The sequence below is a fragment of the Cariama cristata genome, unplaced genomic scaffold, assembly GCF_000690535.1.
Source record: "Cariama cristata isolate BGI_N322 unplaced genomic scaffold, ASM69053v1 scaffold20310, whole genome shotgun sequence".
Classification (NCBI taxonomy): Eukaryota; Metazoa; Chordata; class Aves; order Cariamiformes; family Cariamidae; genus Cariama; species Cariama cristata.
This window is the reverse complement of record NW_009595554.1, coordinates 4,068-30,709: the sequence shown is the minus strand read 5'-3', so window position 1 is coordinate 30,709 and position 26,642 is coordinate 4,068. Positions and strand designations below refer to the sequence as shown.

At 37.7% G+C, this 26,642-nt stretch overlaps 1 protein-coding gene across 1 annotated transcript; it reads left to right on the top strand.

The window, feature by feature from the left end:
- Positions 1 to 1,931: 1,931 nt before the first annotated feature.
- Positions 1,932 to 23,955, top strand: THSD4 (thrombospondin, type I, domain containing 4; the record flags this gene model as incomplete). Its single annotated transcript, XM_009702682.1, has 7 exons — positions 1,932 to 2,061; positions 3,786 to 3,990; positions 6,342 to 6,515; positions 16,138 to 16,311; positions 18,997 to 19,176; positions 22,005 to 22,149; positions 23,554 to 23,955. Coding segments are annotated over 7 exons (1,151 nt in total), but the record flags the coding sequence as incomplete, so codon positions are not given.
- Between the last annotated feature and the right edge of the window lie 2,687 nt (positions 23,956 to 26,642).

The window sequence follows — 26,642 nt, the reverse complement described above, 5'->3', positions numbered from 1 at the left end:
TAAGGATCTTGAACTCCACCATTTCATGGATCGATGGGCCGACTATGAGATTCAACAAGACTGAGTGCCAGGTCCTGCACTTTGGTCACAACAACCCCATGCTATGCTACAGGCTTGGGGATGAGTGGCTGGAAAGCTGCCTGGTGGAAAAAGACCTGGGGATGTTGATCGACAGCTGGCTGAACGTGAGCCAGCAGTGTGCCCAGACGGCCAACAGCATCCTGGCCTGTGTCAGAAATAGCGTGGCCAGCAGGACTACAGAAGTAATCATCCCTTTGTACTCCATGCTGGTGAGGCCGCACCTTGAATACTGTGTTCAGTTTTGGGCCCCTCACTACAAGAAGGACATTGAGCTGCTGGAGCATGTCCAAAGAAGAGAATCGAAGCTGGTGAAGGGCCTGGAGAACAAGTCTTATGTGGAGCGGCTGAGGGAACTGAGGTTGTTTAACCTGGAGAAAAGGAGGCTGAGGGGAGACCTTAACGCTCTCTACGACTACCTGACAGGAGGTTGTAGCAAGGTGGAGGTTGGTCTCTTTTCCCCAGTAACTAGCGATAGGACAAGAAGAAATGGCCTCAAAAGTTGCGCCAGGGGAAGTTCAGGCTGGATATTAGGAAGAACTTCTTCACTGTAAGAGTCATTAGGCATTGGAACAGGCTCCCCAGGGAGGTGGTGAAGTCACCATCCCTGGAGGTGTTCAAAAAACGTTCAGATGTGGTGCTTCGAGACATGGTTTAGTGGGCATGGTGGCGTTGGGTAGACGGTTGGATTTTATGATCTTTGAGGTCTCTTCCAACCATAACGATTCTATGATTCTATAATTCTGTGATTTTGAGTTTAGTTAGGAGCTCATTGCTTATCCATGCAGGCTTCCTGCCACCTTTGCTTGATTTCCTACTTGTTGAGATGGACCTTTCTTGAGCTTGGAGGAGGTGGTCTTTGAATATCAACCAGCTCTCCTGGACGCCTCTTCTGTCTATGGCTTCATCCCATGGAATTCTTCCAAGCAGATCTCTGAAGAGGTTTGGGTCTGCTCTTCTGAAATTTGGTGTTGTGGTCCTGCTTTTTGCCCTGCTCCCTCCTCTTAAAATCCTGAACTCTACCATTTCATGGTCACTGCAGCCAAACCTGCCCCTGATTTTCACATCCCTGACTTTTTCTTCGTTGTTTTTATGTATCAGGTCTAGCAGAGCACCTTTCCTTGTTGGCTCCTCTATCACCTGTGTCAGGAAGCTTGTTAATGTACTCCAACTTTTCACTTACCGAATACAAGTAGGCATGTTAGCACCTTGCTCTCTGTCAGCATTTTGGTAGTCAACTGCAATAGTAATAGAAGTAGAGTTCTGTCTTTCTGCTCTAGCATGAAAATTATTTAAAGACCGAGCATTAAATGTGGATAGTAGTAATTTTTAGTGAGTCTGTAGTCTACAGTAATGTTTAACCTGTAAGTTTTATCTTATGAATCTTTTCAAAAACCAGTTGAAGTGGAAAATATTCTCATGCGTTTACTCACCATGTAACTCTATAAAGTAAGGAGGCTCAGTCTCTTTCCAGTAGCACAACAGAATGACTGCTAAATTTCTCCTCTGCTCAAGCCTGTGTTGTGGCCAGTTGGCTGCATTTTTTTAAATTGGTTGAATACTTAATGTTTGTACTCTCTGCACTATAAAGATCTCATGCAGACCAAAGAGCGTGTTTTTGCAGCCTTTCCTACAGTGCCGTGCTGTACTTTCTATGTACTAAGAACTTCCCTTAATACTACAGTGTAAACAGTATAGCATTCAGGTCTCACATTTGGAAATTTTGGATAAAATCTTAGTCTGTATTTCCTGTTGTTAAGTTACGCATTTCCTTTCTGCATCAGTGTTGGATGTTACTGTTATGACTGCAGAGTCTTTTGCAATGCATCACCTAATTTTCTCCTTCGTTTCAGGGTCACAGTACCCAGTTTTCCGCTGCGTCAACAGAATCACTCATGAGGAGGTATTTGAGATTTACTGTGACAGCAGCACCAAACCCATTCCAGAAGAGGAGGCCTGCAACCTCTTCCCATGTCCAGCTTTGTAAGATACTACAGTTTAAGTCAAGTGAAATAAGCCAATGTCCTTGAGATTTTGTGTGTGAAAAGAGGCTATTCTCAGTAGGAAACTAGTTTAAACTCCTAAGTACTATGTACTTGTGTCATAAAGTGTAGTGGATATTTTTTCCTTAGTTGTTGGTGGCCTTCTTCCCCTTCACAGGGAGCAACAGCATTCAGAGAAGACAAAAGGGCAGTTGGCAACAAGTGTGTGTGGCAATTACTCAAAATTTGTGTGATTTTTCAGACGTGCACACTATACATGGTCTCTCAGTTGGGTACATTTTTCTCAAGTGACAGGCTTCTGCATATACCTGTCTGAAGAAAAGGCTCTGTAAATTATATCCCTCCACATTGGATCAGTGTGCTGTAGTACCCACTTGTTCATTCCATGGTGTCATATTTAAAGATGAGATTAGGTTGATAGTGCTCACAACAGCCCCCTCATAAACATCACCTCTTTTTCCTGGAATTCAGTAGTTCTTCAACTCAAAGACTGGATTCTGAAGTGGTAGTCCTTGTTTCCAGCACACTAATGGAACCAGCTCAAGTTTCCTTCTGAAAAGACACTTGCCGTCAGCAGACTGTGACTTACAGTTGGCTAAGCAACGTTTAAATATTTTTTAAAAAAAAGCAAGTCAATTCATCCAGAATGTATACCAAGAAGAGAAAAGGGTTAAATTGTTGCCATTGTACCAACTTTATTTCAGGTCAACAGCTGTATTTTCCATCTCTCTTGTGATTACATTCTTCAGTTCTCTTCTGAGCAGCAAGTGTCCACTCCATATCCCACAGAAGTTTCTGATGGTCTCAGTGCTGTTGCAGTGTTAGAGATGCCTGTCAAGCAATTTCCTAGTGCATGTTAGATACTCAGGAACTTCTGAAGCCATTTACTTGGAGATGTCTTCTCTCACCAAGCATTTTTCTCACCTTTTTCTTTCTAACAACTCATATTAATTCAGCTTCATTTGTTTACACAGGATAATATCAGGACTATAAACAAAGATATGTAAATAATTATTAAAAAAATATGGAGATTTTGCTTACTCTCCACAAGAGTTCTGAAATAAAATGTGTGAACAGTTCAGATACTTCCCTTATTTGTGTATATCTTCATGCTTGAAATGAAAACTGAAAGGGGAAGGTGACATGTTTATACAAAACTGATTAGATAAATACAGTGAAATATGGGAATGAGTAGAATATATCTAGGGATTTTTTTCATCTCTAACATTAAATTTATTTATTTGTTGCTTATCATTTGCTATTTCAGTTTTACTGATGAATGAATGCCTGGACGTATGACATGATTTTTGTGGTATTATCCTTTTTTAGGGCCTTTGCTGCAGAAAAATTTTATGCAGCACATCTTAAATTTTTGAGATCCGTCATTAGAGCAATAATATATATTATAGAGAGATTATTTAAAAAACCGAACGGCTATTAGCAGCTTAATTAATGTTTGTAGTATGTCTTGAAGCCATGAATTGTGCAATCTGTATACATGCTTATTGTTATCAACCACTACAGGTAGATTGGTTACAAGTATATAATGTTGTCTTCATAAAGGATTAAGTTATGCATGCAGAGGCTTAAGTGTTATAAGATTCTGTACCAGCACCAGAATCATGTCATTCGAGTTCTGTTAAGATCAGTATTAGAAATCTTTACTGAAAAGATACATCCTCTTTTTTTTTTTTTTTTCTTTAGCTGGGATATCGGGGAGTGGTCTGAGTGCAGCAAAACATGTGGCCTTGGTATGCAGCATCGACAGATCTTATGCCGGCAAATGTATGCCAATCGTACCTTGACAGTTCAGCAATACCGCTGTCATCACCTGGAGAAACCAGAGACAACCAGCACTTGCCAGCTGAAGATCTGCAGTGAATGGCAGATTAGGACAGAGTGGACTTCAGTAAGTACAATTGATTAATTTGGGGCATAAAACCTCAGAAAAGAACATGAATTTTCTTCCAGGTATCACTAATCAAATATGATTTAAAACAGGGAATTGGAATTTGAAAAGCCTTGGAAGTATGTGAATCTTAGTTCAAGAAAACCTTGCTGATTATGACCATTGAAGTTTACTGTTTGTAACCAAAAAGAAGCTGAAAAAGGGCAATTGAATAGTACAAAACATGCAGATGTGTGTGTACAGAAGTACACAAGCTTTCTGCTCAATTTGTCTTTTTAAATGCTATATGAAGTAGACTTGGGAGTGTCCTGATACGTTTGCCTGTGGTGGCAAACTTACTGCTCTTCAGTAGTTGCTGCTACTGTAGTTAGTTTGAGGCTATGCCAAGACGTTCAGATAAATGTGGACGGTACAGTTTTGAGCTTTAATTTTTCTGTGTTGCTTACAAAAGATTTGGCCAACCTGACAACCATCCTAGATAGTTTCATGGCCATTGTGTGAAAGAAAAAAAATATCCTGGTGTATTAGGTGTAGTGATAAACACATCTCTTTGTTAGCCATGAAACAAAGCAAAAAAACTTTAGAGTTGCTGAATTATGTGGGTGGATAGACCATGAAAAATTCCAGCTTAACCCTTGAACCTAAACCTTTTTCCTTTCTACTGAAGTGCTCCCTTGCTCCTAATTCCCCCAGCCTGTGCTGGAATGCATGTCCCAGCATGCAGTGTGTTGTGCATGGGCTAACTGCACTGGCAGTAGCAGCACAGCTTCCCATCCACGCAGTCACAGTAGGCTAGAGTCATGCAGCAGACTTTGTTTGGCTTTATAGTGTGTCCTCCCCCACGGTAAAGCCTCTGTGAGTTAACTCCCTCAGTTGCTGCATTTCCGAGGCTGATGGCGACATTGTTAACTTCCTAATCATGGGGTATCTGTGATATTACATTCCTGGTAAATAAATTAGAAACACCTAGACAGATGAATGTAAACATATGTTGGTTGGTTAATTCATTATTCATGATGAATTAAAATCCATCTGGACTTAAAGGACAGTAAAATTGATATTAAAGGTAAAGTTTTGATTATTTTATTGAGTTGATGATGAGAAAGGGGAGCTGGTTTTGTGTGTTGTTGCATTTTGAGAAGTATTTCAGTGTATGGAGCCTTTAGAGGTTTACTGCATATGGTGAATCAAGCTAAACAAATGCTTTATAAATTGTAGCTCGTTGAATATAACTGTAATTCCAATAAAATTCTGTGATTAATTTCCTCTTAGAAGTAAAGTTCTTGACATGAGGAAGATCCATCATAAAGAAAGGAGCAGTTGAGTTTGCAAACTGGTTTCAGTAGAACACTTATTTGTGTTTGAGCTTACTGAAGTACAGTTAGGTTTTCACTTGGAGACAGGTCTGTGATCTTAAAAGTAAGCCCATCTTAAGATTTTAATGGGCTTACCATTTTTTTCTGACATACAAATGTCAAAAGCTTTGATCTAAATCTGATTAGAAAAAAAAGCATTGTGGTAATTTTAAGTTTGGAAGCAGCAGACTAGACTTCAAGAGTAATGCTGGACAAATCACCCCCTTTCTGACATAAGGAATGGGGTATTTGTTTTTATTAGTGTTTTGCTATTTAATGGCCTCGCACATCTAGTCTGGGTTTTGGCCGGTGTTCTAGAGTGAACAGTTGGAGAAATAGCTGCAGTCTGAGGAGGTAGAAGTCTGTGAGGTATCTTGCCATAGGGAGTATAGTTTACATGATAAGTAACTTTGACGAGTAAATATAGTAGACATGATTAAGCATTCAAAAGCAAGGGAAAAACAATGAGGCTGTCTTTGGAAGCTCTGCTAGGTACTCTTGTGTGCAGGTACTGCAGTCTTTAACCTTCAAATTCCCAGAGATTTTCCCCTTTAATTCTAGAGTGTTTACAAGACTCATCAAAACATTCATGCATATGCAGAAGAAAGTTATGTTCCCATCTTGCCTCATGATCTGGATGCTTCACATCTTCAGGCAGAGATATCAATAGCTGTCAGCATTCTCTGAGCTTGAAGAAAAGAGAGCCGGAGAACGTGGCCTTTACTTGTAAGAGGGATTCAGAAGTTGAGTTTCTTTGCATTTCTCTTGCTTCATAGCTGCTTACAGGTCAAGATCAAAATTATGCAGAATATATCAGCCTGCTATTCAAATACCAGCAGTTCATTTTGATAAGATGCAGCATGGTCTGTTGAAAATAGGGTTTAATTTTATGTTTTCCAAATGTATCTGCATAGTATACTGTGGAATACTACAGACTGAGAATAAACCACTGCAGTTCTTGCATAGTGTCCTGATGCAACCTCCCTCTTGTTGCAGTGTTCAGTGCCTTGTGGAGTGGGGCAGAGGACACGAGACGTGAAATGTGTCAGCAACCTTGGAGATGTTGTTGATGATGAGGAATGTAACATGAAGCTGCGGCCAAATGATATTGAGAACTGCGACATGGGTCCCTGTGCTAAGAGCTGGTTCCTTACAGAGTGGAGTGACAGGGTAAGGCTTCTCGTTATCTTTATGCTGCCAAATCTTCTAAAACAACTTAGGTGCATCAGAATTAAAAAAATAGACATCTTTACAGCTGTAAAGGGAGTGATCTTATTTTCCATGTTTATCCTTGATCTGTTAAACCGACAAGAGCAAACAAAAAACCAATCATCCCAAGGGCATCTTGGGTTTGTGTTAGATACAAGAATGCATAGAAGGGGCAAGCGTGTGGGTATGTGGCCAAACATCTGGATTTAGAATTGGCTCTGTGTCCAAACTTCCCAAAATACTGAGTGTGCTGAGATTTATTATTCTGCCTTGCTTAGCCCTGAGTCTCAAGATTCAGACTCTGAAAGTTTCCCTACTGTTTTTTAAGGGATGGAGGTTTGAGGTCTGATGTCTGGGTTTAAGTTCAAGCCAGAAAACAATTATCCTATAGCTGATAAAAGAGGGCAACAACTTCATAAACTCAGGCAAGGTTGATTGAGGCTTTCGTATTTTGTGAACATGGATGTATTTTTTTATTCCAATGAGTCAGATTCTCCACATGAAAGCAGTAAAAACAGTGGTGGTTTACCTTCTTTCATGATTGGGTGAGAGTTGTTGTTCAGTAGTGTGATATTTATATGCTTTCATTAAAAAGCTTACAAACATGGGCTAAGAAAAGCCTGGTATTTTTGTCCCTCTTATGAATGCTTGCATATCAATTTCATCTGTAGACAAGTTGAGCCTTCGGTCTATAAAATCCTGATTGCATCTCCCTTTTCCTTGACTGATTGTTTTGGCAGGCAAATAATATAATTTATCGTTGAAGCTGTAAGATTACATTCATAACTTCACAGATTCATTATTTAGATCCTTTTGTGGTAGTATCACTGAAAGCTAGGGATGTCTGGCTCATAGGTTATGCATTAGTTTGGACACTCAGATTTTCCACATGTTTTAGATGGAGAAAGAGGAGGAACTTCACAAGTAGGACAGGTACCTAGCATGTCATGTAATTTTAAAAATGCTAATCGGACTCTTGCTACAATTAAAGGCCTGCAAAATTTCCACCCTTCAGACAACTCAAATAGATTTTATAAAGAAAAGAAAATTATACAGTAATAAATCTTTGTTGTTGTCATATGAACATTTTTTTTCCAGTTGTTTCACTCAATGTACACTCCTGTGTAGCATGGACGGAAAGTTACCAGGTAAAGTATAGGTTATTAGTGCAAATGGCAAAGTTTTTGCTGTAGGGGAAGTGGTAGTGCCGGTTATTTTGGGGTTTTTAGCTTGTAGAGCTGTTCTTTGTACAGTGCTATTGAAGTGATATTTTACAAGACAGAAAAATGCATTCTACCCTCAAAGATACCTTTCTTGAAAAAGCTGAACCAGCTGCTATCAGCTAGTGCAGTTCCATCACATAAAGCACATACTTTCCAGTGAAGACTCTAGCATCAGTGTTTTCTTCATTATTCTACGTCGATATTTTGACCTCTGCAGAATTAGAAGTAGTTTTTGTAGCTGAGGGTTATGACTGTAGAATGTTATTGTGCTTATTTATATATCTATATTAAATGAGACATAGAAGTGAAGCAGGTAATGTGGAAAATGTTGGAGTTTTTTCTTACCACAAACATTTTAGGGTCAGAGTGTAAAGAATGGATTTTGTTACCCTTTCAGCTTATATAAGTGTACAAATTAATTTCTTCCAAATGCTTGCTACTGTAGTTGGCATTATTCACCATCATTTCTGCCAGCAGTGGGTTTGGAGTTTGATTCACAAAGAGAATGGAACGAACAGCTTATTTCAGGAAAAAAGTAGATTCAGACTAGAATGTGCAGAATCTTCTAAGGTTCACACATATCTTATAACTCAGATGTTCAGAGACGTTTAGTGTCAGTGATTCCAGTGGAAATCAGTGGAATATAGGAGTAGTCAATAGCTTTGAAAAGTCAGGTCTCTGACCATTAGCTTTCTTACTGTGCTTTTCAAGGGCTGTTTTGTAGGATCAGAAGGGTCTCCTTCTTTGTAGAGGAGTATGTTTCTATTGAAAGACAAGAGGAGAATTCTGTCATGGAATGGAAATAGGCATTCCCAGTGTATGGACTGTGCATGTGTGATTTCCCAAAACAATTCTTTAAAAAGTACTTTAAGCCAAGCCATGCTTCAGCAATAAGCATAGATCAGCGATGGGCAACCACAAACGGTTCCGATAAGCAGCCAGAAGTTCAAATGCTTAAAGAAAGCTTGTTCAAACCTCTTGAGTCTGCAAAACTGTGGTGGAAATCTCACAAGAACAGACCTTCTTTGTGAGATTTATTACATGCCTACTTCAAGTCCCAGCTGGAAATACCACAGAACAGTCTTTCTCATTGTATTTTGACATTTCAGCCGTGGCTAGAAATAAGAGGTAAAAGAACTTATCATAACTTTTGAGAATGTTGGAACTTTGAAATGGTTGACTTCAAACTTGGTTACAGTTACAGCCATAAGAGAAGGCCTGGCCTGTACTTTTCTGAACCCACTTTACAAACACTTAATGTGTACTGTTGCACATGCAGCAAGTAGAGATTTCCAGAGGCCTGTCAGAGATTGGTTAAGCATGTACTTTCTCTTTCAGCAAGGGATATATCAAACTTCCATGTGCAGATTTATGGTAATGCATGGGGCATTACAATATAGCCTTGGCTAATTAGCGAAACATCAAGAAAAAGCACAGTAACATAAAAATTACAATTGTCTTTGCTGCCAACAGATGTTAAATTTCAGGATTTGATAACTGTGATGTATATTTGTGCCGAATTTGACAATAGTATTCTTTAACACAGGGAGAGAAAGAGATGAATAGTCATAACTGAGTTTTAAGAAAATTACAGGATCTAATTTAGGATTGGTGGAAAGATTTTGGGTTTTCTTATTTTACTGAAACCTTGCAAAGTTTTAATTGATGCAAAATCATGCTAGTTTCCTTCATTTGCATTAATAGTTTCTGTGATTCTGAATTGGAAGATTGTATCATTACATTTCCCTGAATGTAACTTCTGCAATACAACATATGTGCACTTAAAAACCTGCAGAGTACATCGAGGGTTGTGTGTAGGAATTGTTTCTCCTTCCCAGGGCTGTATGTAGCTTTACTCGGTAAGTAACACTTGGCTGCTTTCTTGCCATGTTCTCCCATCTTGATTTCCCACAACACATATTTATAAGTTTTGTGGACCGCCTGTTTATCCCCATGGCATTGACCTTCTTGGATTCCGTTCCCGCACAGACCAATTTTTAATACATATAATTAATCCTAAGTAATTAAAAACCCCTCCATGTTCCTAAAACAATACAGTTCTTCATTTATTTTGTTAAACAGGTATCAGAGTCCATTGTATGTATGTTACGCACATGCTTTTACCTGCAAAGATTGTGAGTTGTATGGCTACCATGTGCACACTGGTGCAACGTGTAAAGGAAAGAAGGAAGGAAGCAAAGCAATTCATCCTTAAGAAACAAACCCTTATTTTCTGAAAAGTATATGCTCTGTTATTTGTCTTTAAAGTAGATCTAAACACCATATTCTGATATCCCCCAGGCTCAATCTTGAGAGAAACAGAAATTCCTATTCATTTCAATGGGAAAGATCACAGGTCAAAAGTCTCTAGCAGGAAAGTGAGACACATCTTAACCTTGTATGTGCTTGTCTTTACATTTATTGCTCTATCTTGAGTATAAATAAGAGAGTTAACTTAAGTTTTGTGGCTTTGTCTTCTACGTGATCTTTAACCCCTTTTGATTACAGAGACTCTGGACAAACTTTTGTGATATTTTTACGTGCGTTTGTAGAAAGATGGCTTCCCGTCTCATAATTCTCTAAAGATATCATACTGCATTAAAACAGCAGAGTTCCACCAAACTGTATCCATTAATCAGTAGAGTAAAGCTGGTGAACCTTACTGAACCTGGCAGCAAAATTGGATTGATGGGAGCAGATGAGATTCTTGCAAACATTTCACATGACTGATTCTTTGACAGCTCTAATTGCTGGAAAGTTTACTTCTCCTATGGGTCAGAAGCAGGAAACTGCATTCTCCTGATTTACAGTGATGGGAGACTCAACCAGTGTTTCCTTCCAGCTAACTGGACCATTCCCCTCTTGCATTTTTGTTTATTCCTCATTGCCATCTCCTCTGTTCATTTGTTTCTCGTTTTATGTTTAGAGCATACTTAGAAAAGAAGCCAAAATACGAACAATTCTTAGATGTTAATGAGATTCTGAGGCCAAAATAAAATCTTGGGAAGAAAGAAAAAATGCTGCACATCAGGGAACAAAATCAAAACAGATCAAATGTGTGCTCTGGATTTCACTCTTCATTAAAAGGAGTAACACTGATGCTTCTGTAATATCTTCCATTAGAGAACTGCAGTATGCTTTTTAAAAATCAGTGCTCTATTCCTCACAATCCTAAAGCATTACCTAACAGGTACAAATGGGTTTGTTGATCAGTTAAATGTGAAACCACCAATGAATACTGTAGCTCACACTCTTCTTTCACTGTTTTTTATTTAAATCTGGATAGCTTGCATAAAATCTCCTGGATCCTGGGGGGGAAAAAAAAAAAAAAAAAAAAAAAAAAAAAAAAAAAAACACCACAAAGGAAAAGAGACCACCATTGAGCTTGTCCAGGCATTTAATGATTTTCATTTATCACCGTTTATTTGTTTTCAGTATAAAATGAAAACAAGATAAAATATCCCTTTCCATTGATTTCATGTGGGAATCCTATGCAAATAGAAGTTTTGCATTCCTTATGTATAAATACGTAACTCATTTCATGATTTGAGATGAAACATATAGCCAGGAGAGTTTTGACGGAGACATTGATAGAAGGGTGGCCAAGACCTACAGAGGTTTCTGTTTTCTTCTCTAGAGCTCATCTCTCTTTGCCACAATTCAGCTGCTTTAGATGAAAATCAGCGTATAGAAGTCTGCATGGCAGGGAGGACCCTTGCCAGCTAGGGGCCACATTATCCCAGTTAGGTCAGCAGGGCAGGCTCATAGGTGGCAGGCAGGAGCAGACAAGAGTCCAGATTATCAGGCAAGGTCATGGTGATGAGGCAGGTCCAAGGTCAAGCTCGGAAATCAATCCACAGCTCAGGTCCAGTGATGGTAGCCAGGGTCAGACACAGCCTATGGTAATGAGGCAGGGTCAAGGTCAAGCTGAGAACCGAGTCCAAGGGTGAGGGATCAGTGAGGCCTGTGCCCAGGCTGTGGCTAGGGACAGGCACCTCTCTGATCAAGCTCAGGCATGGACCAGGGCTTAGGTTAAATGCAGACCCTGGGCCCTGGGCAGGGGTGTGGGTAGAGGCCCCAGATGAGACTGGTTAGGGCCAGTAAGGCATATTGGCACACTCAGGCCCTGAGAAGTCCTGACCGCTCTCAAGGCAAGTGTTATTGGTTGTGTGAGCCAGAGTAGTGAAGAAGTCTGTTCCCTAATGTTACTTACTTCAAAGGGCATCAGTAATATCTAAGTACCAACCGTGTTGCCAACTACATGTAAAGAAAGTAACAGTGGTATGTACAAGCAATCCTGATCCAGCTGAAGTGTCTGAAAATTCTAAGACCGTATCTCAAAACTTTTGTTACCTTGGAAGTATACCATGGATCTACTAGACTAAAAACAGGGATGGCTTGACTGCTGATCCAGCACCTGCTGTATGCATAGATGCACTCTAAAGGGAAATAATTTAAATCCAGGTATCAGAAAGTGTTTTAGCAATACATAAGGATATCTCTGACTAGCCCTCCCCCCCCCCTTTTTTATGTACTTTTTTTTTTTTTAAGAAATCAAGGCTGCTCTCAACAGTTTTGTGTCCTTTGAAAATCTGCCCCCAGTCTTGGAACTGCAGCAGAAGTGAGCTTCTGAAATACAATTCTTGGTTTATTATTGGGAAAACAAAGGTTACATAATCCTTCTAAAATCCCTTCTGAAAGGGATTTCTCAGAATAGGTCAAATAATGCTAAGGAGTTTCATAAATGTATTTCAAACGTAGATCTTCATTTTTATTTTTTGCAGTAGTGTAACATCAGGAGAATGATTCATTAAAAAATTTACTATCTTGTGGGGAACAATTAAGATGATGAAGGTTAAAGTGTGGTAGAAAGAAATCCTGCACAAATAGGGACATTTTACTGGAACTCAATTGGTTGTTATTTAAAAATGTAATTAAGGCTAGCAATGATGCTGAGACTTGGGTGAAAGGACTCTTGAGTTCTGGTAGATTTCCTGCTACCTCTTTCTTGTGATCTGTTGCCCCAGTTGAGGGTAATGAGTAGGGCTGGCACATTAGCGAAAGGGAACTGGCACTGTTAAACGGCTTTTTTTGCTCTACCATGCCCTGTGACTGTGATAAAAATTCAAGCTTCCACTTGCAGTTTTCCAAGTTTGCAGGAACTAGCGTTATATTTCCTGGACTGCTGTAACAGTTGTTTTCTGACAACTTTCAGAACACTGAATTGGAGGGGGGTGGTATTTTTGGTTTTTAATGGGAATGGAAAACTTCTGAAACTGAACTCATGAGGGAAGGACCTCAGGAAGAGAAGAAATGGCAGCCTCCATAAAACTAGGGAGGGTGTTCCACAGACTAAGGTTTCTGAGGATTTTCTGCCAATTAAAACAAGACAGTGAAACAAAATATCTTTAATAATAGGACCAGAACAGAGAAGTTGCAGCTTGTGAAAGTTCCTCATGTCATACAAATGTTAGGTTGTGGCAGTTACTGTGTATTAATGCAACAAATCATTGGCACAAAATTGAAAGTAGTGGGTGTGTCAGTTGTGAAAACCAAAAGGCGAGGATTCATTATCCAAACACTCTCTACTCCCTGCCCTGGGCTTTGGAAATCATGGCTTTCACATGGAAGATTTTTACTGAAAGAAGGAAAAAAAACATGAAAAACCAAATACTTAATGCAGAAACATTCAGGTTTTAGTTTGCTTTGTAAATCCTTTGAGGGTAGTTAATCTGTAGTAAAATCTTGCAATAGAGGGTGGGACAACCTTATACCTTCCTATTTGGTATTTCCTTTGTTATTTGATATGTAAGCCTAGTTCATGCATAATCATTTATAACATAAGACTATGGAGATTTTCTGGATGACTTTATAGACTAAACTTATTCCTAGCTCTGATTTGCAAAGTAAAAGAGCAAATTCGATTGTCAAATGAAAATTACTTAGAAAGAAAAAAAATATTTGCAAAGTATATGCATAGTTCTCTATGCATCATGTAATTGAACATATTGCTAAGGACAAAATATGAACAGCCAAAAAATTTGTTTCTGTACAGTGGGTTTGAAGGGTAGCCATTTTGGGGGGCTCAGTTACAGTCAGTCTACCTAGGATTGGACTGTTTGAACTGGGTTTGGTTTAGTTTTTGTTTACATAAACAGGAAAGCGTTCACTACCAGCACAGTTCACGTCATTCTTGTATTTTCAAGATTTTGCTAGTTTACTTTGAAAAGATCTCCTTAGCTGTCAAATCTAGTTTGCTGAGGAGGTAAGTATATTTTATATATCTGTGTAAAAGTGGAACATTTTGTTGTGCACCACCAACAAAAAAAGGTTAATTATGTTAGTTACAGGCATCATTTAAAAGAAGCTTAGTTGTTTGATCTCACAGATAGAGGAAGAAACCATTCCAAACTATAAGCAATTTTTTCCTATTCCTGTGGAATACACAAGCATCTCTTTAAATTCTGAATTTCTAGTTATTCCAAAATTGTATCTCATTTGTTAAAAACAGGACTTGTAAAAAGTTAAATAACTTTTTTAGTTTTCTAGGGATTCCATTTCAGTAAAGCTTTGCCCTTCTATTTGAACGTCTTGTGAAAGAAACAGGCTTGCTGATAGGAAACATGTTTTTCTATACTGTATCTGTGGAATAAATATAACATGACTAGGTGTTTCACACAAATAACCAGTATTCTTCAGTGCGAGTGAGTAAAGAGTAGTTTGCAACCAGTTGTACATCCAGTCACTGGTCTCTCTCTTGAGAAGATGAATGACTGTATTGGTTAATCCCATCATCGCTAGTGGGTGGTACTATCACGGCATCTGCTGTTCTGTAGCTGAACTGCTGGATGTGAACCCTTACGTTATTACCAATCGGAGCCAAGTCAAGCTGGTTGTCAACTGTGTGTCTTATTTCCAGTTCTTAGAATCATTCTTACTTTTATTCAATAAAATTTTAAAAAATGTTTCAATGCAGAGTTACATTCATTCACAAGGAATGTACTGTTCATTGTGGAAGTAATACACAGTTTCTCCTAACTAATTACTATATTACTATCTCCTACCTAATCATATGTTAAAAATAAAATCTGGAATGTCAGCCAAATGCATCTTTTCCCCCCATATACTATATACGGATTTGTGGTTTTCTTTGCATATGTAATATAATTGTTTGTAATTTTTTTAATTCGGTTATATACATATCTTTCAGTGAGCTGCACATGGGTTTTTCTTTAATGGTCTAGACATGAATTGCCAAATGCATTTTAAAAGAAAAAGAAAGGGAAGATTGAAAAAGAATTAAGCAACAAAAAAACCAGTCTGACACAAGAATTGATTATTTCCCTGGCATATTTCTGTTTTTTAAATGTCTGTATTTTGATACTGCCCAGAGCAGTGGAGTATCAGAGACTTTCCCAATGCGGTAGATGAATGACCAAACTGTAAGGGCATAAATGGAATTTATCCTGTGTGATTTATGGATGACATGCATACTATCGCCAAATATGTGACATAAGAATCTGCATATCACTATTTATTAAGAGCTTTCAGAATTTAGCAGTGAAGAGTTGAGAATGATGAATGTTAGTTACCGGGTAGTCATATCATTAGCAAGCAACACTGAATTTACATAAGCTATGGCCATCTCTTCTGCTAAAACTAATTAACAACTTACAGTTAAACAGGTTGGGCAATAATTAGTGGTAGTTACAGATATTTGCTTAGGATTTACCTGGATCTTCTGAAACCACCTGCCAAAAAATTTTATATTTTTCTACTTTATTGTGCTCTCATAGTCTGTGAACTCATTATACGGAAAAGTTCCAGGACGCACTATGCAGTCATTTTATGACCAATGCCACAGCCCTCAGTCTTCCTAGCCTTGTCCTGTTAACCAGTGTAAGAGTTCACCTGGCTGACAGCTTGAATGATTGGGGGAGAAACTCATAGAATAGCTCAAAAGCTGAAATATGACTGTTGTCTGAAAAGCTGCTTATTGAGATTATCCCTTCTTAGATCTATTAATTTGTATGCAAAAAGGTGAATAAAATGAAAACTGAAAGCATTTACAGACAGGAAGAAGGAAGGAAAAGTAAGAAAGCTAATAAAAAGCTATAAAAATTTAATTCTTTTCTTCCCTAATACTTCAGTTTCTTTCATTTGTGACTGTAAGGGACAGGTACTACTTGTAGTGTATTGAAAAGTATGAAACTATAAGATAATTTGCTACAGCTGAATTACAAATAAAAATCACTGACTTCGCATAAATTAATTTATTTTTCATGATTGTTGCTTCTCCTCATTTCATTTTGCAGTTTGGAGGACGGACTAGTGAACATGTTCTGTCTTTTGCTCCCCAGTGTTCTGCAGAATGTGGTGACGGAGTCCGTACGCGTTCAGTGGTTTGTATGACAAACCATGTCAGCAGTTTGCCTCTGGAAGGCTGTGGCAGTAACAGACCCTCTGGAACAACTCCCTGTAATAATGGACCCTGTGCTGGTAAAGTGGAGTGGTTTGCTGGGGGCTGGACACAGGTAAGCTCTATATCCAACATAGGTATTTGTTTTCTGCTGGTATTTTAATTTTAAAAATGCATTTTGTGCAATGAAGGTGTAGGCCATAAGGTATTTCTACATCTCTGTGGAATATTTGGATTTTTTTTTCCTGTATTTTGCTGAGTTGATGTTCAATACTTTTCAGCACCTACTGTTTTTTCACTTTGATGAAAGAAAGATTTTGTTCTTCTCTTCCCCTGTACCTTCATTTTTATTTCTCATCTACTGACCCAGTGTATTTATAAAATGAAAGATAACAGAAAGCTGCTTGGCATATTCAGGTGAATGCTGAAGCAACAGATTTGCACCTTTTACAGCAAAGCCTTTGCGATCATGCATAACTGCAGGGAGATATATATATGGAATTTCCAAAAGATAAACAAGACAAAAAAACAATGGCTAAACCCAAAAGTTAGCTTCAGTATTGTTGTGCTGAAATTCACGATAATAGGTGAAAAGAACAAACTTGGTTAGTGGCCTATATCCTGATGCTCTTTCCTCAGGGTAAATTCTTCCCTTGATCCACATCTCAATAGTCCTTCTCATTCCAAATAAACATTTCTGCTGTCAGGAACAAAGGCATTTTAGGCACTGTTAGCCAGTGCCCAGACATTTACATCCCTTGGTGTAGGCTCTCATATAGCTTAGAGAGCCTTTCGGACTGCTGGTACCAGCACTTCATCGAGTCGTTAGGGAAAATTCTCTTGGCACTGCTATTAACTCACTGCATTTCAGATTCCAAGATCCTTCCAGGTGATAAGGAGTTGGAAATTAAACTGGTACAGCTGAGATGGAGATTACAGGGGTACTACTATGCTAATGCTTTCAAGTGTAAGTGATAATTATTTGTGTAAGAGTAATGACAATTTCAGATTTAAAACATACTTATCTGCAGTTCTAATAACAGATAAAATCTGGGCGGTGTTACTTAGACCACTCCATGCAGGTGAATAGGAACTTTGTATCCATTCTTACTATCACACAAGCCTTCAGTAAGGTCATCCTAACTCTTCCCATTCTGTTCTGAATAAGAAAGTTTCCATCCTTTACAATTTCCTGTTCTTTTAAGCTAATTCACCTTCATTCTTTGCATGAGATTAAATTGTTTGATGCATACCAAGAATACACAGTCTTTGCTGTATGTTACCTGAAAGAAGCGTCTGACAACAACTATTCTACCAGCCAAATCCTGACTTCTAAATACCACAATGAAAGCAGACACTCAGTAGAACAAAGCAGGAGGGAGCATTGGTGGCTGACCTTCCGTATTATGCTCCACTAGAGCTAAGGCTGAATGTTAAGATACTGTCTTTTGGAGGAACCATTAAAAGAGAGCAATGACAGAGATGTTCAATGTTAAAGAAAGTGTAGTTACGTTATTTCCTGTGGAATTTATTTGGGTGAGTTCATGTCAAGGTTTTTCATTCAGTGGAAGGTTTTTGTGAGTATCTTGTAAAGGGATCATAAATTTCACCCAAAATATAAACAAAATTCCCCACTTTTAATAACATTTGATTGGTTTAGGCTAGAAAAAGCCTTTGAAAATCATAGTCCCTTAGACAACCTAGAAACCAATATGTTGCTGGAATCATCTTCTAAAAACCTTTTTACAAGTGCCAGGAACAGTATTGTGTGTGTATTTAACCTTTAAATGGGCAGTAAGAGTCCATGTGAGTCAAATTTGCTTTTCAGAATTGGAACCGACACTGCATCACATAGATACTTGCAAACATGAAAAGAACACCCTGGCAGATCAAGGCATTTTCTAAAAAAACACACAGAATGTGGGGATTTGTAAAGCTGCAAAACTGTGCTCTAACCGTATAACCCTCAAAGGTTCAGTGCAGTGTATACAATCCTGCTTCAGCAAGAAGCAGTAACACTGTTTATGGAGAAAGTAAGTTATGCTTCTCTTTTTATTAGAAAAATAAATACCAGTTTCTTTTTGTATCTGCAGGTAAAACTACACTTTTAGATTTCTCCAAAAGCACACTTACAGTCATATGTCTTCTTCATAAAAATAACTAGAAATATGTTTCAAGTCTGTGGTAGCATCTGGAATAAATATTCACAGAAGTACAGTTTTAACCACTGTAACCATTTTTAAGATTAAAAATTAAATACGTAATACCTGACGCTTATAGTCAGTAGTCACTTGATGAATTAAGTCATTACTATATCCTTCAGCATTTTCTTGTCCTGGTTCCTAACTGGGACTCCTGGCTACTATGTTAGTACTACCTACAAATCGTAATAATAACCCAAGGTTTATCTAGGCTACTATTCTGGTTCTGAGAGATAGAAACCCTACTGCAGGAACTTAAGGAACACTTTACCCTTTTCCTTTCTCTTCAAGTCACACATATGCCAGTGATGGAAGGAAAGACACAGCTAAGTTCATTTTACTGAGGAAAGATCATATATAAGTAAGGAAATGGATTTTGGATGTTAGTATCTAGGCTTGTGTCCAAGAATAGGGAATAAGCAAAACTTTACAAGTTTTCCTGCTTGAATATTAATTTAAATGGAAGTGTATATATATGTGTGTGTGTGTTGTTTTATTTCAGAAACAAATAACGTGGAGAAACATGTTACTTTGGAAACAAGTTGGAGGATGTAAGTAGAATAACAAATTCCACCTTTTTTTTATTGTTCTCTATACAGTGCTCTACTGAATGTGGCAGTGGAACTCAACAGAGAGAAGTCATTTGTGTTAGGAAAACTGAAGGTAATTTTGATGTTTTGAACCCCTATGAATGTTCATATTTGGAAAAACCTCCCAGCCAGCAATCCTGCTACCTCAAACCATGTGGATCTAAGTGGTTTCATACAGAATGGAGCACAGTAAGTCTATCATGCTTTTCTGTATCTAGTTCTGTTTGATACATCTTTTTCCATGTATATTGAAAGGGAACACCATTTGGATAAAACTGTTGATCATGAAATTGACTTAATCTTGCACAGGAATGATACTAAAAAGAAAGCATACTCTTTAGTAACCAGTGGAGCTTAGGAAGGTTAGGAAGTGTCTTGACGAGAAGGAGACACTGCATAGTTGTCTTTTTATCACTATCTCTTCTTCCAAGGATCTTCCTGTTTATTATAAAGTTGGTATGCCCCTTAATGAGACTAAGTAGTTCTTTTCAGACCTCTAGTTTCATTAAAATTAATGTATTCAGGGATGTATTCAGTTTTTAAAGTCAGTTTTAGCATAATATTTTACTATAAACTCTTCACTGTGATACTTAGAACTTTACTGAGAGAAAACTTACTGTAGAGCTTCATGTATCTTCAGTTTCCCCTGGAAGTGGACCAGCTACGTTCACCAGTGCCACAAAATGCTTTGGTTTCATCTGTCTTTCCATCGTTTCCTACACCTAACAAAGCTTATTGGATTTTTACCAAAAAATCGACATTCTTCTCCTAAATGAAAATCAGAAAGTCCATTATCATCTTAGAATGAAAAATGGTGTGAAAACTACTTAGATGACATCATATCTAATGCATTAACTTACACCCTTCCTTGAGCCTTAAATCAAATTCAGAATGACAGCTCTGAAATGTGGAAGCACCTGAGGTGCCTTCAGTTTGAGTTCCCTTAGTCAGGAACCTTTGGAAATACCTCATCCACATGACAAGAGAGAGAAACTATTTTGGTTTTCCCTTTTACTAAATGCTCAATTATTTGACTGGCCTATTGGCAGCACTAGAAAGCAGAAAAGAAAGTAGAATGGTTTTAACAAAATAAATCAGCTGAAGGGAATCCTGATTTTTCTTCCTTAGTTGCAGGTATAGATGTTTATTTGAAAACAGCATCCAAGTTAGGCTCATAATAAAGCCATGTAGATCAAAGTATATTCTTTGATGTTGCTGGAAATTCTTTGGAATCTTTACTGAGCTGTTAGTTTAGATTAATAACTTCCCCTTAGCAAACCCATTAGCAAACCCATTTTCAAATGAGAACCTGCAAGTGTGTAGCCACAAGAGATACAGCCATCTGCACCCATAGAATGCAGCAGATAGATTCCTTCTGAAAGTGAAAATATATGCTCTTTTTGGCAGGCACAGAAGAAACAAGGTGCTAAGACTCAGACTCTGAGAGGTATTTAGAGATCCCTAGTTACTGTTTAAGTGCTTACTTCCTAAGAAGTGGTGTCTAAATCCTTAAAGGTCTAAGCCTTTGTGACCATCTTCACTGTAGGAACAAATGCATATGATAGCTGAGGTTTTACAAGATCATATTCTAGGTGTTTTTCAATTCTCCTTCTGATATTGTTACTATTAACCAAGAACGTATGTGGTATTTCTTACTGGTAGACCTGAAGAGAAAGGATTATGGGGGGTTAGCTGTAAGTAGAATAGCTGGTTCAAAGCCCCTGTAGTAGGTTTTGAAACTGTCCAGTTCGTATCTACAGCAGACTTTTTATATGAGTTAGGATAAATGCTGTGGCCTCCCAGTCATGGAGATTAAATGGCTGGCTAACACAGAATGCTGGGGTTTGTCTATAGCGTGTTGTATGTAACATCTGAATTCTGTCTTGGTTCCATTTTAAGTGCTTAAGATCTCTGAACTGAAGTTCTTGTTGTTGGATGTGGGATAATTACGGTATTCTATACAGGCATGTAATAAGAGTAATTACATTAAAAAAATGCAAAAATTCTATTACTGTCACCACAGGGCTGTATCTTTTCTAAAGTGGGGAAAAGTTGTACTTCAAGATGAAAGGTGAATTTAAGAATATATTATTGAGAATATTTTACTTAGTTTGCTACAGTATCTGATTTTATGATAGTGACGAGTTGTTTTTGCAATGTTAGGAAAAGAAATAATTATGCCAAGAAGTCAGAAAGAAAACATTCTTACTAGTTTGGGGCTATTAAGGTTTTAATCATTATAAATGACCCAGGTTTAATTAAGTTTGTGAGCATTTAGGTCAAACTGGACAGTGAGCCAAATCTCAAAGACCTCACTCAGGCGAAATTCTTGAGGTCAACAGGGGATTTGCTTCAGTATGGGCAGAAATGTGTAATAATTGGCTTTAAAAATATCATGACAAGCAAGTACAAAAGTCTCTGGCTTCGTAACAGACTTTGAAGGAGCACAGAAATATTTTCTTTAGAAATTCAAAGAAACCTATAATGCTTAGTAAAATTGTTGTGCTGCAAGAAGTAAAAAATAATTGAGCGCTAGAAAAAAGGCAATTAAAATTATTCCTGATTGAATCTAAATGGAGGCAAAAGGGCAGTGGAGGGCAGTGCAGTCAAGTTGTAAAGTTCAGTGCAGGAAGTTCTTAAAGCAAGGAACGTGAACACTGTGGAAAGAGTAGATTTGGGAGATATATCTAAATAAGCAGAGATGAACAAGACTAATTAGAGAAACAAGAAGCTAACTAATAAATTCAGAAAGGGAATTCTGTCGTACTTTCAGTTGTGCAGTGTCTACCACGTTTACTTGTCCAGTTGTTGCCCCTGCGGTAAAAAATGTTTTTGAACCTTTAACAAAATTTAACCTGTATGTTAAGGACTTTATAATTAGAAAACAAAAAACAACAGAAGTGGTGAAGTTGATAAAAGGCTACAGTGATACCTGAGTCTGGCTTCATTTCCCATTTTTTCTTTCTGTATTTTTACATCTCATATGGTCTTCAGGAACTTCAGCTTTTGTGTTTCAGTGTTCCAGATCCTGTGAAGGAGGATTTCGGGTTCGAGAAGTACGATGTCTATCGGATGACATGACAGCCAGTACTCAGTGTGATCCACAGCTTAAACCTGAAGAAAAAGAACCATGTAACACACAAGATTGTATCCCTGAAATAGGTAAGAGAAAGCTTCTGTTTTAACTATGGAACTCCATCTAGTGGAGAAAGTATTTAATGATCTTGTAGAGGTTTTAGAGTCTATTTTCTTTATGAAGGTCAGAGTTTTATTTTTGCACAAAATACAGCTCATTTCTATGGTGTGAAAGTACGTTTTCATATCTGATTAAAAACATTTTCCTTGTAACATGGAAGAAACTGGGTTACTTTTATAGTTGCTCAGAACGTGAGAAATGTGCTTCTGTGAAAATCGTACATGTAGGGTGTTTTACTCAGCCTCCTTGCATTCTCAAAGGTTTCTCTTGGCAGAGTCTTTAAAACAAAAACAAAAAGGATCATGTATGATATCCTGTATTTGGTAACAGGTTCTATAAGAACCAATAACATTAAACTAAGACATTGGGGGAATTAGGCAATTTTCTTTTACCTGTAGTAAATATACACGTACACATAATTTGGCATTGGAATTAGTCAGTCATCTCATACAGATTTGATTTTAATAGTAATGAGAATGACTAGGGAAAGGAAGATGCAATTATTTAGAGACAGTTTTAACTCTTACGTTCTACAACAATTTCCAGTTGAGAGTTATTCTTTGATATAATTTAACTATATAAAACCCTGGTATACCAATATTATTTAAAAAACTTTATTGTATTAGTGTTGTTATCTCTTTATTTAAAACACATTTGCACGGAATTGCTCATTTTTACATCTGCTATTAGTGTTTTGTCATTCAGTCTTTTTCTTAATGCCTCAGTTTCTGTGATCACATACATGATCTTAGTTGTCACTTTAAAAGTATTTCTAACTCTGTTGGTTATAAAGGAAAACTTCAAAATGTGAACAGACCACATCCTAACAGCTTAGAAAAATGAGGAATGTTAGGAACACCAACTTTTGTCCTTTTTAATCTAGTTATTTTAAACCATTTGTACTATTTGTGAGGAGGGAGATGGTTTACTATTTTCCAGTATTCAGATTCGTCAGTACTTGAAAATAACATTTGCAGGTTCTGATGCCATCTGTACACTGCCACAAGAGATTATTACCTGTGAATCTAAAAATGAAGTGGGCAGGTACCGAAATGAAGAATACTAGAGACTTTTCTATCATCTTTATTCAAGACAAATTTTGTGTTTTTAAGAAAAAAAAACCAGCAACAAAACCCCACAACAGTATAAATGGGGATAGGTTCTTTTCTTCCACCGTTCTGTGTATCTTTATATTAAAAGCAGACAATCTTGAGTAACCTAACATTTGCATAGGTAGCCTATTTTAACCTGGCGATGAATGTTTAAATACAGGTCCAAGGGATTTTATGTGGTAAGAAGAGAGGGGATGGGTTATTTGTTGCTCTAATACTGTTTTCTTCAGTTTCTTCTCTCTTCCTTTTTCTCCACAGATGAGAACTGCAAAGATAAATACTACAATTGCAATGTGGTGGTTCAGGCCCGGCTCTGTGTCTACACCTATTACAAAACAGCCTGTTGTGCATCCTGTACACGTGTGGCAAACAGACAATCAGGGTTTCTAGGGCGTAGATAACAAATACTCTTCTGCTCAAAGCGGCAATGTCAGTCTTTGGATGGAGCTTGAACAGTGTTACTGTTTTGACTGCAGCAGGTTTTAGCTTCTTAGAGATGGGTTTTTATATCACTGAGTACATCAAGACTATGGTTAAATCTCACACCCTTTCAGTTACAGTTATTGTGCAGTTATCTTTTTTAAAATGTTTGTTGTAAAACCATGATCTTTTTAAAGCATTAATTTTTAAATGATACTATTCTTTGCACCTGCTCATCAGATAATTATTTAGAGAACATACCAGCCTTAGTATTGTGAAATTAATGAAAACTAAATCAATCACAGGCAATTACTGGAGATATTTGACCAGTATGGATGCAGCTGCTGCATTATTTTCTGAGTGCTTACTCGGTATTTTGGACTGCCTTAAATTAGATGACTAAATCAATGAAATGTGCACATAAGAAAAATTACTTCACAAAGAACCAGACTCTTGAAGACCCATTTATCATCAGTTTCTTAGCACTCTAACATTTATTTTTAATTACTTGAGTCCGTTCATAATAAATTAGAGTCACTGTTAAGCTCTCTCAGTTCTACTTCTAACTAACTTCCTGTCCTCAGGCAGCAAATATATATACACTTGACTGCCAAGAAGTGCCTTTATATTTAATTTATAAACTCTTGAAGTTACACTTTTTCTAATTTTGTATGGATTTTAAAATACGTTACCTACCAGAGTGCCACTAGTGTCTAGCCCTTTAAGTCTTTAACAACTGCAGCTGTCAGTGAGACAGATTTACCAGAAAGGTGAAGAGCCTTTGCTGGTACAAAACCAGTGATTGTTTCCACTGGCAAGGTCTCCTTCCTGTAGTTATTTCAGTGAACTGGTATCTTGCCTAATGTCTTGTCTCTGCACTATTGCTTAACAACTACCGTACCAAAGTACTTTGTCCAGACCTAGTCTGGGTATGTCACCAGTTTCTGAAACAAGCACCAAAGGATGCAGGTCTCTGTGCTTTATAGTGGTCTGCTACTCTTGGTATCAGGCAGCAGTATGAGTGTGGTAGCTGCGTATCTGTAAAAAGGAGATCTTGGCTATTGACATTCTTCAGGTTTTGATCAGTTATTACAACATACTTGTCTTTTTTTAGCCAATGTTTCATCCCGCAGATCTATGCATATCACTCCTTTTCTACTACTCCTGAATGGCTCCAGACTTAGAGCTGAATTTAAGTGGTGATTTTTCATTTCTGCAATTACTGTACTCAGCCTCGGGCCTTGCTGAAAGCAAATAGAATGTGCTGTGCAGTGCAGATAGAAGGTTTTCTGTAATCTGCACATTCTCTGGCCTTTACCTGAGAGGCCTTTCAAATGTGTAAACAAGGCTGAGGGAAAAATAAACACCTCTGCTTATTCAGCTGTTTATTACAGCATATTGCTTGTAAATTAGTGATACCCAACTATGCATCTATTTCTAAGGTGCCTGTTGTCTGAGTTGAAAAACAGTTTTAATAATCTGTGTTAAGTCACTCCCAGTGATGTGATATAACAGTGATAAGGTGTCCTGCTACTGATGAAGAGCCATGTTTGAGCCTCATTGTGTATTCTTTTCTTCTTACTACTTTGGTGTAGAGGATGTAGAAGAGAGAATGGGGCACTGGGAGGCAAAGGTTGCTGGGTGTGGTACTGGTCACATCAGTTTGTGTGCTGGAAGCCACAGGAAGGTGGAACTCCTATAGTCTGAAAGCTGCCTTGGATTGAGACAAACCTTAGATTTTTTGATTTGGTCACTCATGAAAAATATATTTTGGACATGATGAACTACTACTGTTTGGCTAAGTGAAATGAAGAAATGTTTCCCCTAAAATTTCAAGTTAGTCTTTGTGACTATAAACCAATAATGTCATTGGCTGTTTCTGTACACCTTGATTTGGGCTTTTACACTGTAATTAATAGATACAAAACTGTTAGAAACAGAAATGCTAATCAGAAAACCTTTCATTTGAGTTCATGAATCTTTCACAGTTCTATTCCCTTGTATCACAAAGATTTATTCATGAAGATACAGATTTGTGATCATATTGTATTCCTTAGATTCTTGACCAAAGAATGATATGGAGAAAATGCAGCATAAACAACTCTGGAATCCAGTATTTGTAAATACAGATTTTCATCTGGATTATCTCATTGCGGCACATCTTGACATACAGTATGTAATTTTTTGCTGTTGTCTCTTTTGTCCCAAGGAAGTGTATCCTGTCAGCTTGAGGGAAATACCTGTTCCATAAAAAGGATTTCTGAAAACCACGAGGCGGATGAAATGCAGAGGGGTAATCAGGTTTGCAGTCACTTCATAGAAAATAATCTGCTTGCACACAGACACTCAGCGACTCAGCACATAGACAGGCGATCCTGGTCTTTTATAAAATACGTTATTTTGCTTTGGAATATATGGCCACTGGGTTATTTTACAAAGACAGTCATCTCGTAGGCTCTATTAAGCTGCCGCTAAAGTAAACAGAATTCATGGGAACTAAATATCAAAGAATATATACATACACGTAGCAGTATAACACTGTATTACACCTAGTGTATACAGCTTTGTGAATTGAATGCAGTGAGTTATGGTTATAGAAATTGTAGGTTTTGTTTTTCTTAGTGAAGGAACAGTTTTCAGATGTCCCAGGTAAAAAGATTGTTTCACCTAATTAAACATCTAATGATGAGGAAACTGCCAGAATGTTGCTGAACTTAATCATTTCTCATCTCATCTCATGCGTCAGAATAACCAAAATAGTTGTTCCTGCAAAATGAACTAATGAACCCTTCTTTTCAGCACTTGGATGTACTAACATTATCTACACAAAGTAAGTGCTATACTAAGATTTCGCCATCACACAAAGTACACTTTTGAAATTGTGACTATAGCAAGTGTTTGTTTTAATAGAGCAGTGCACCAATTTA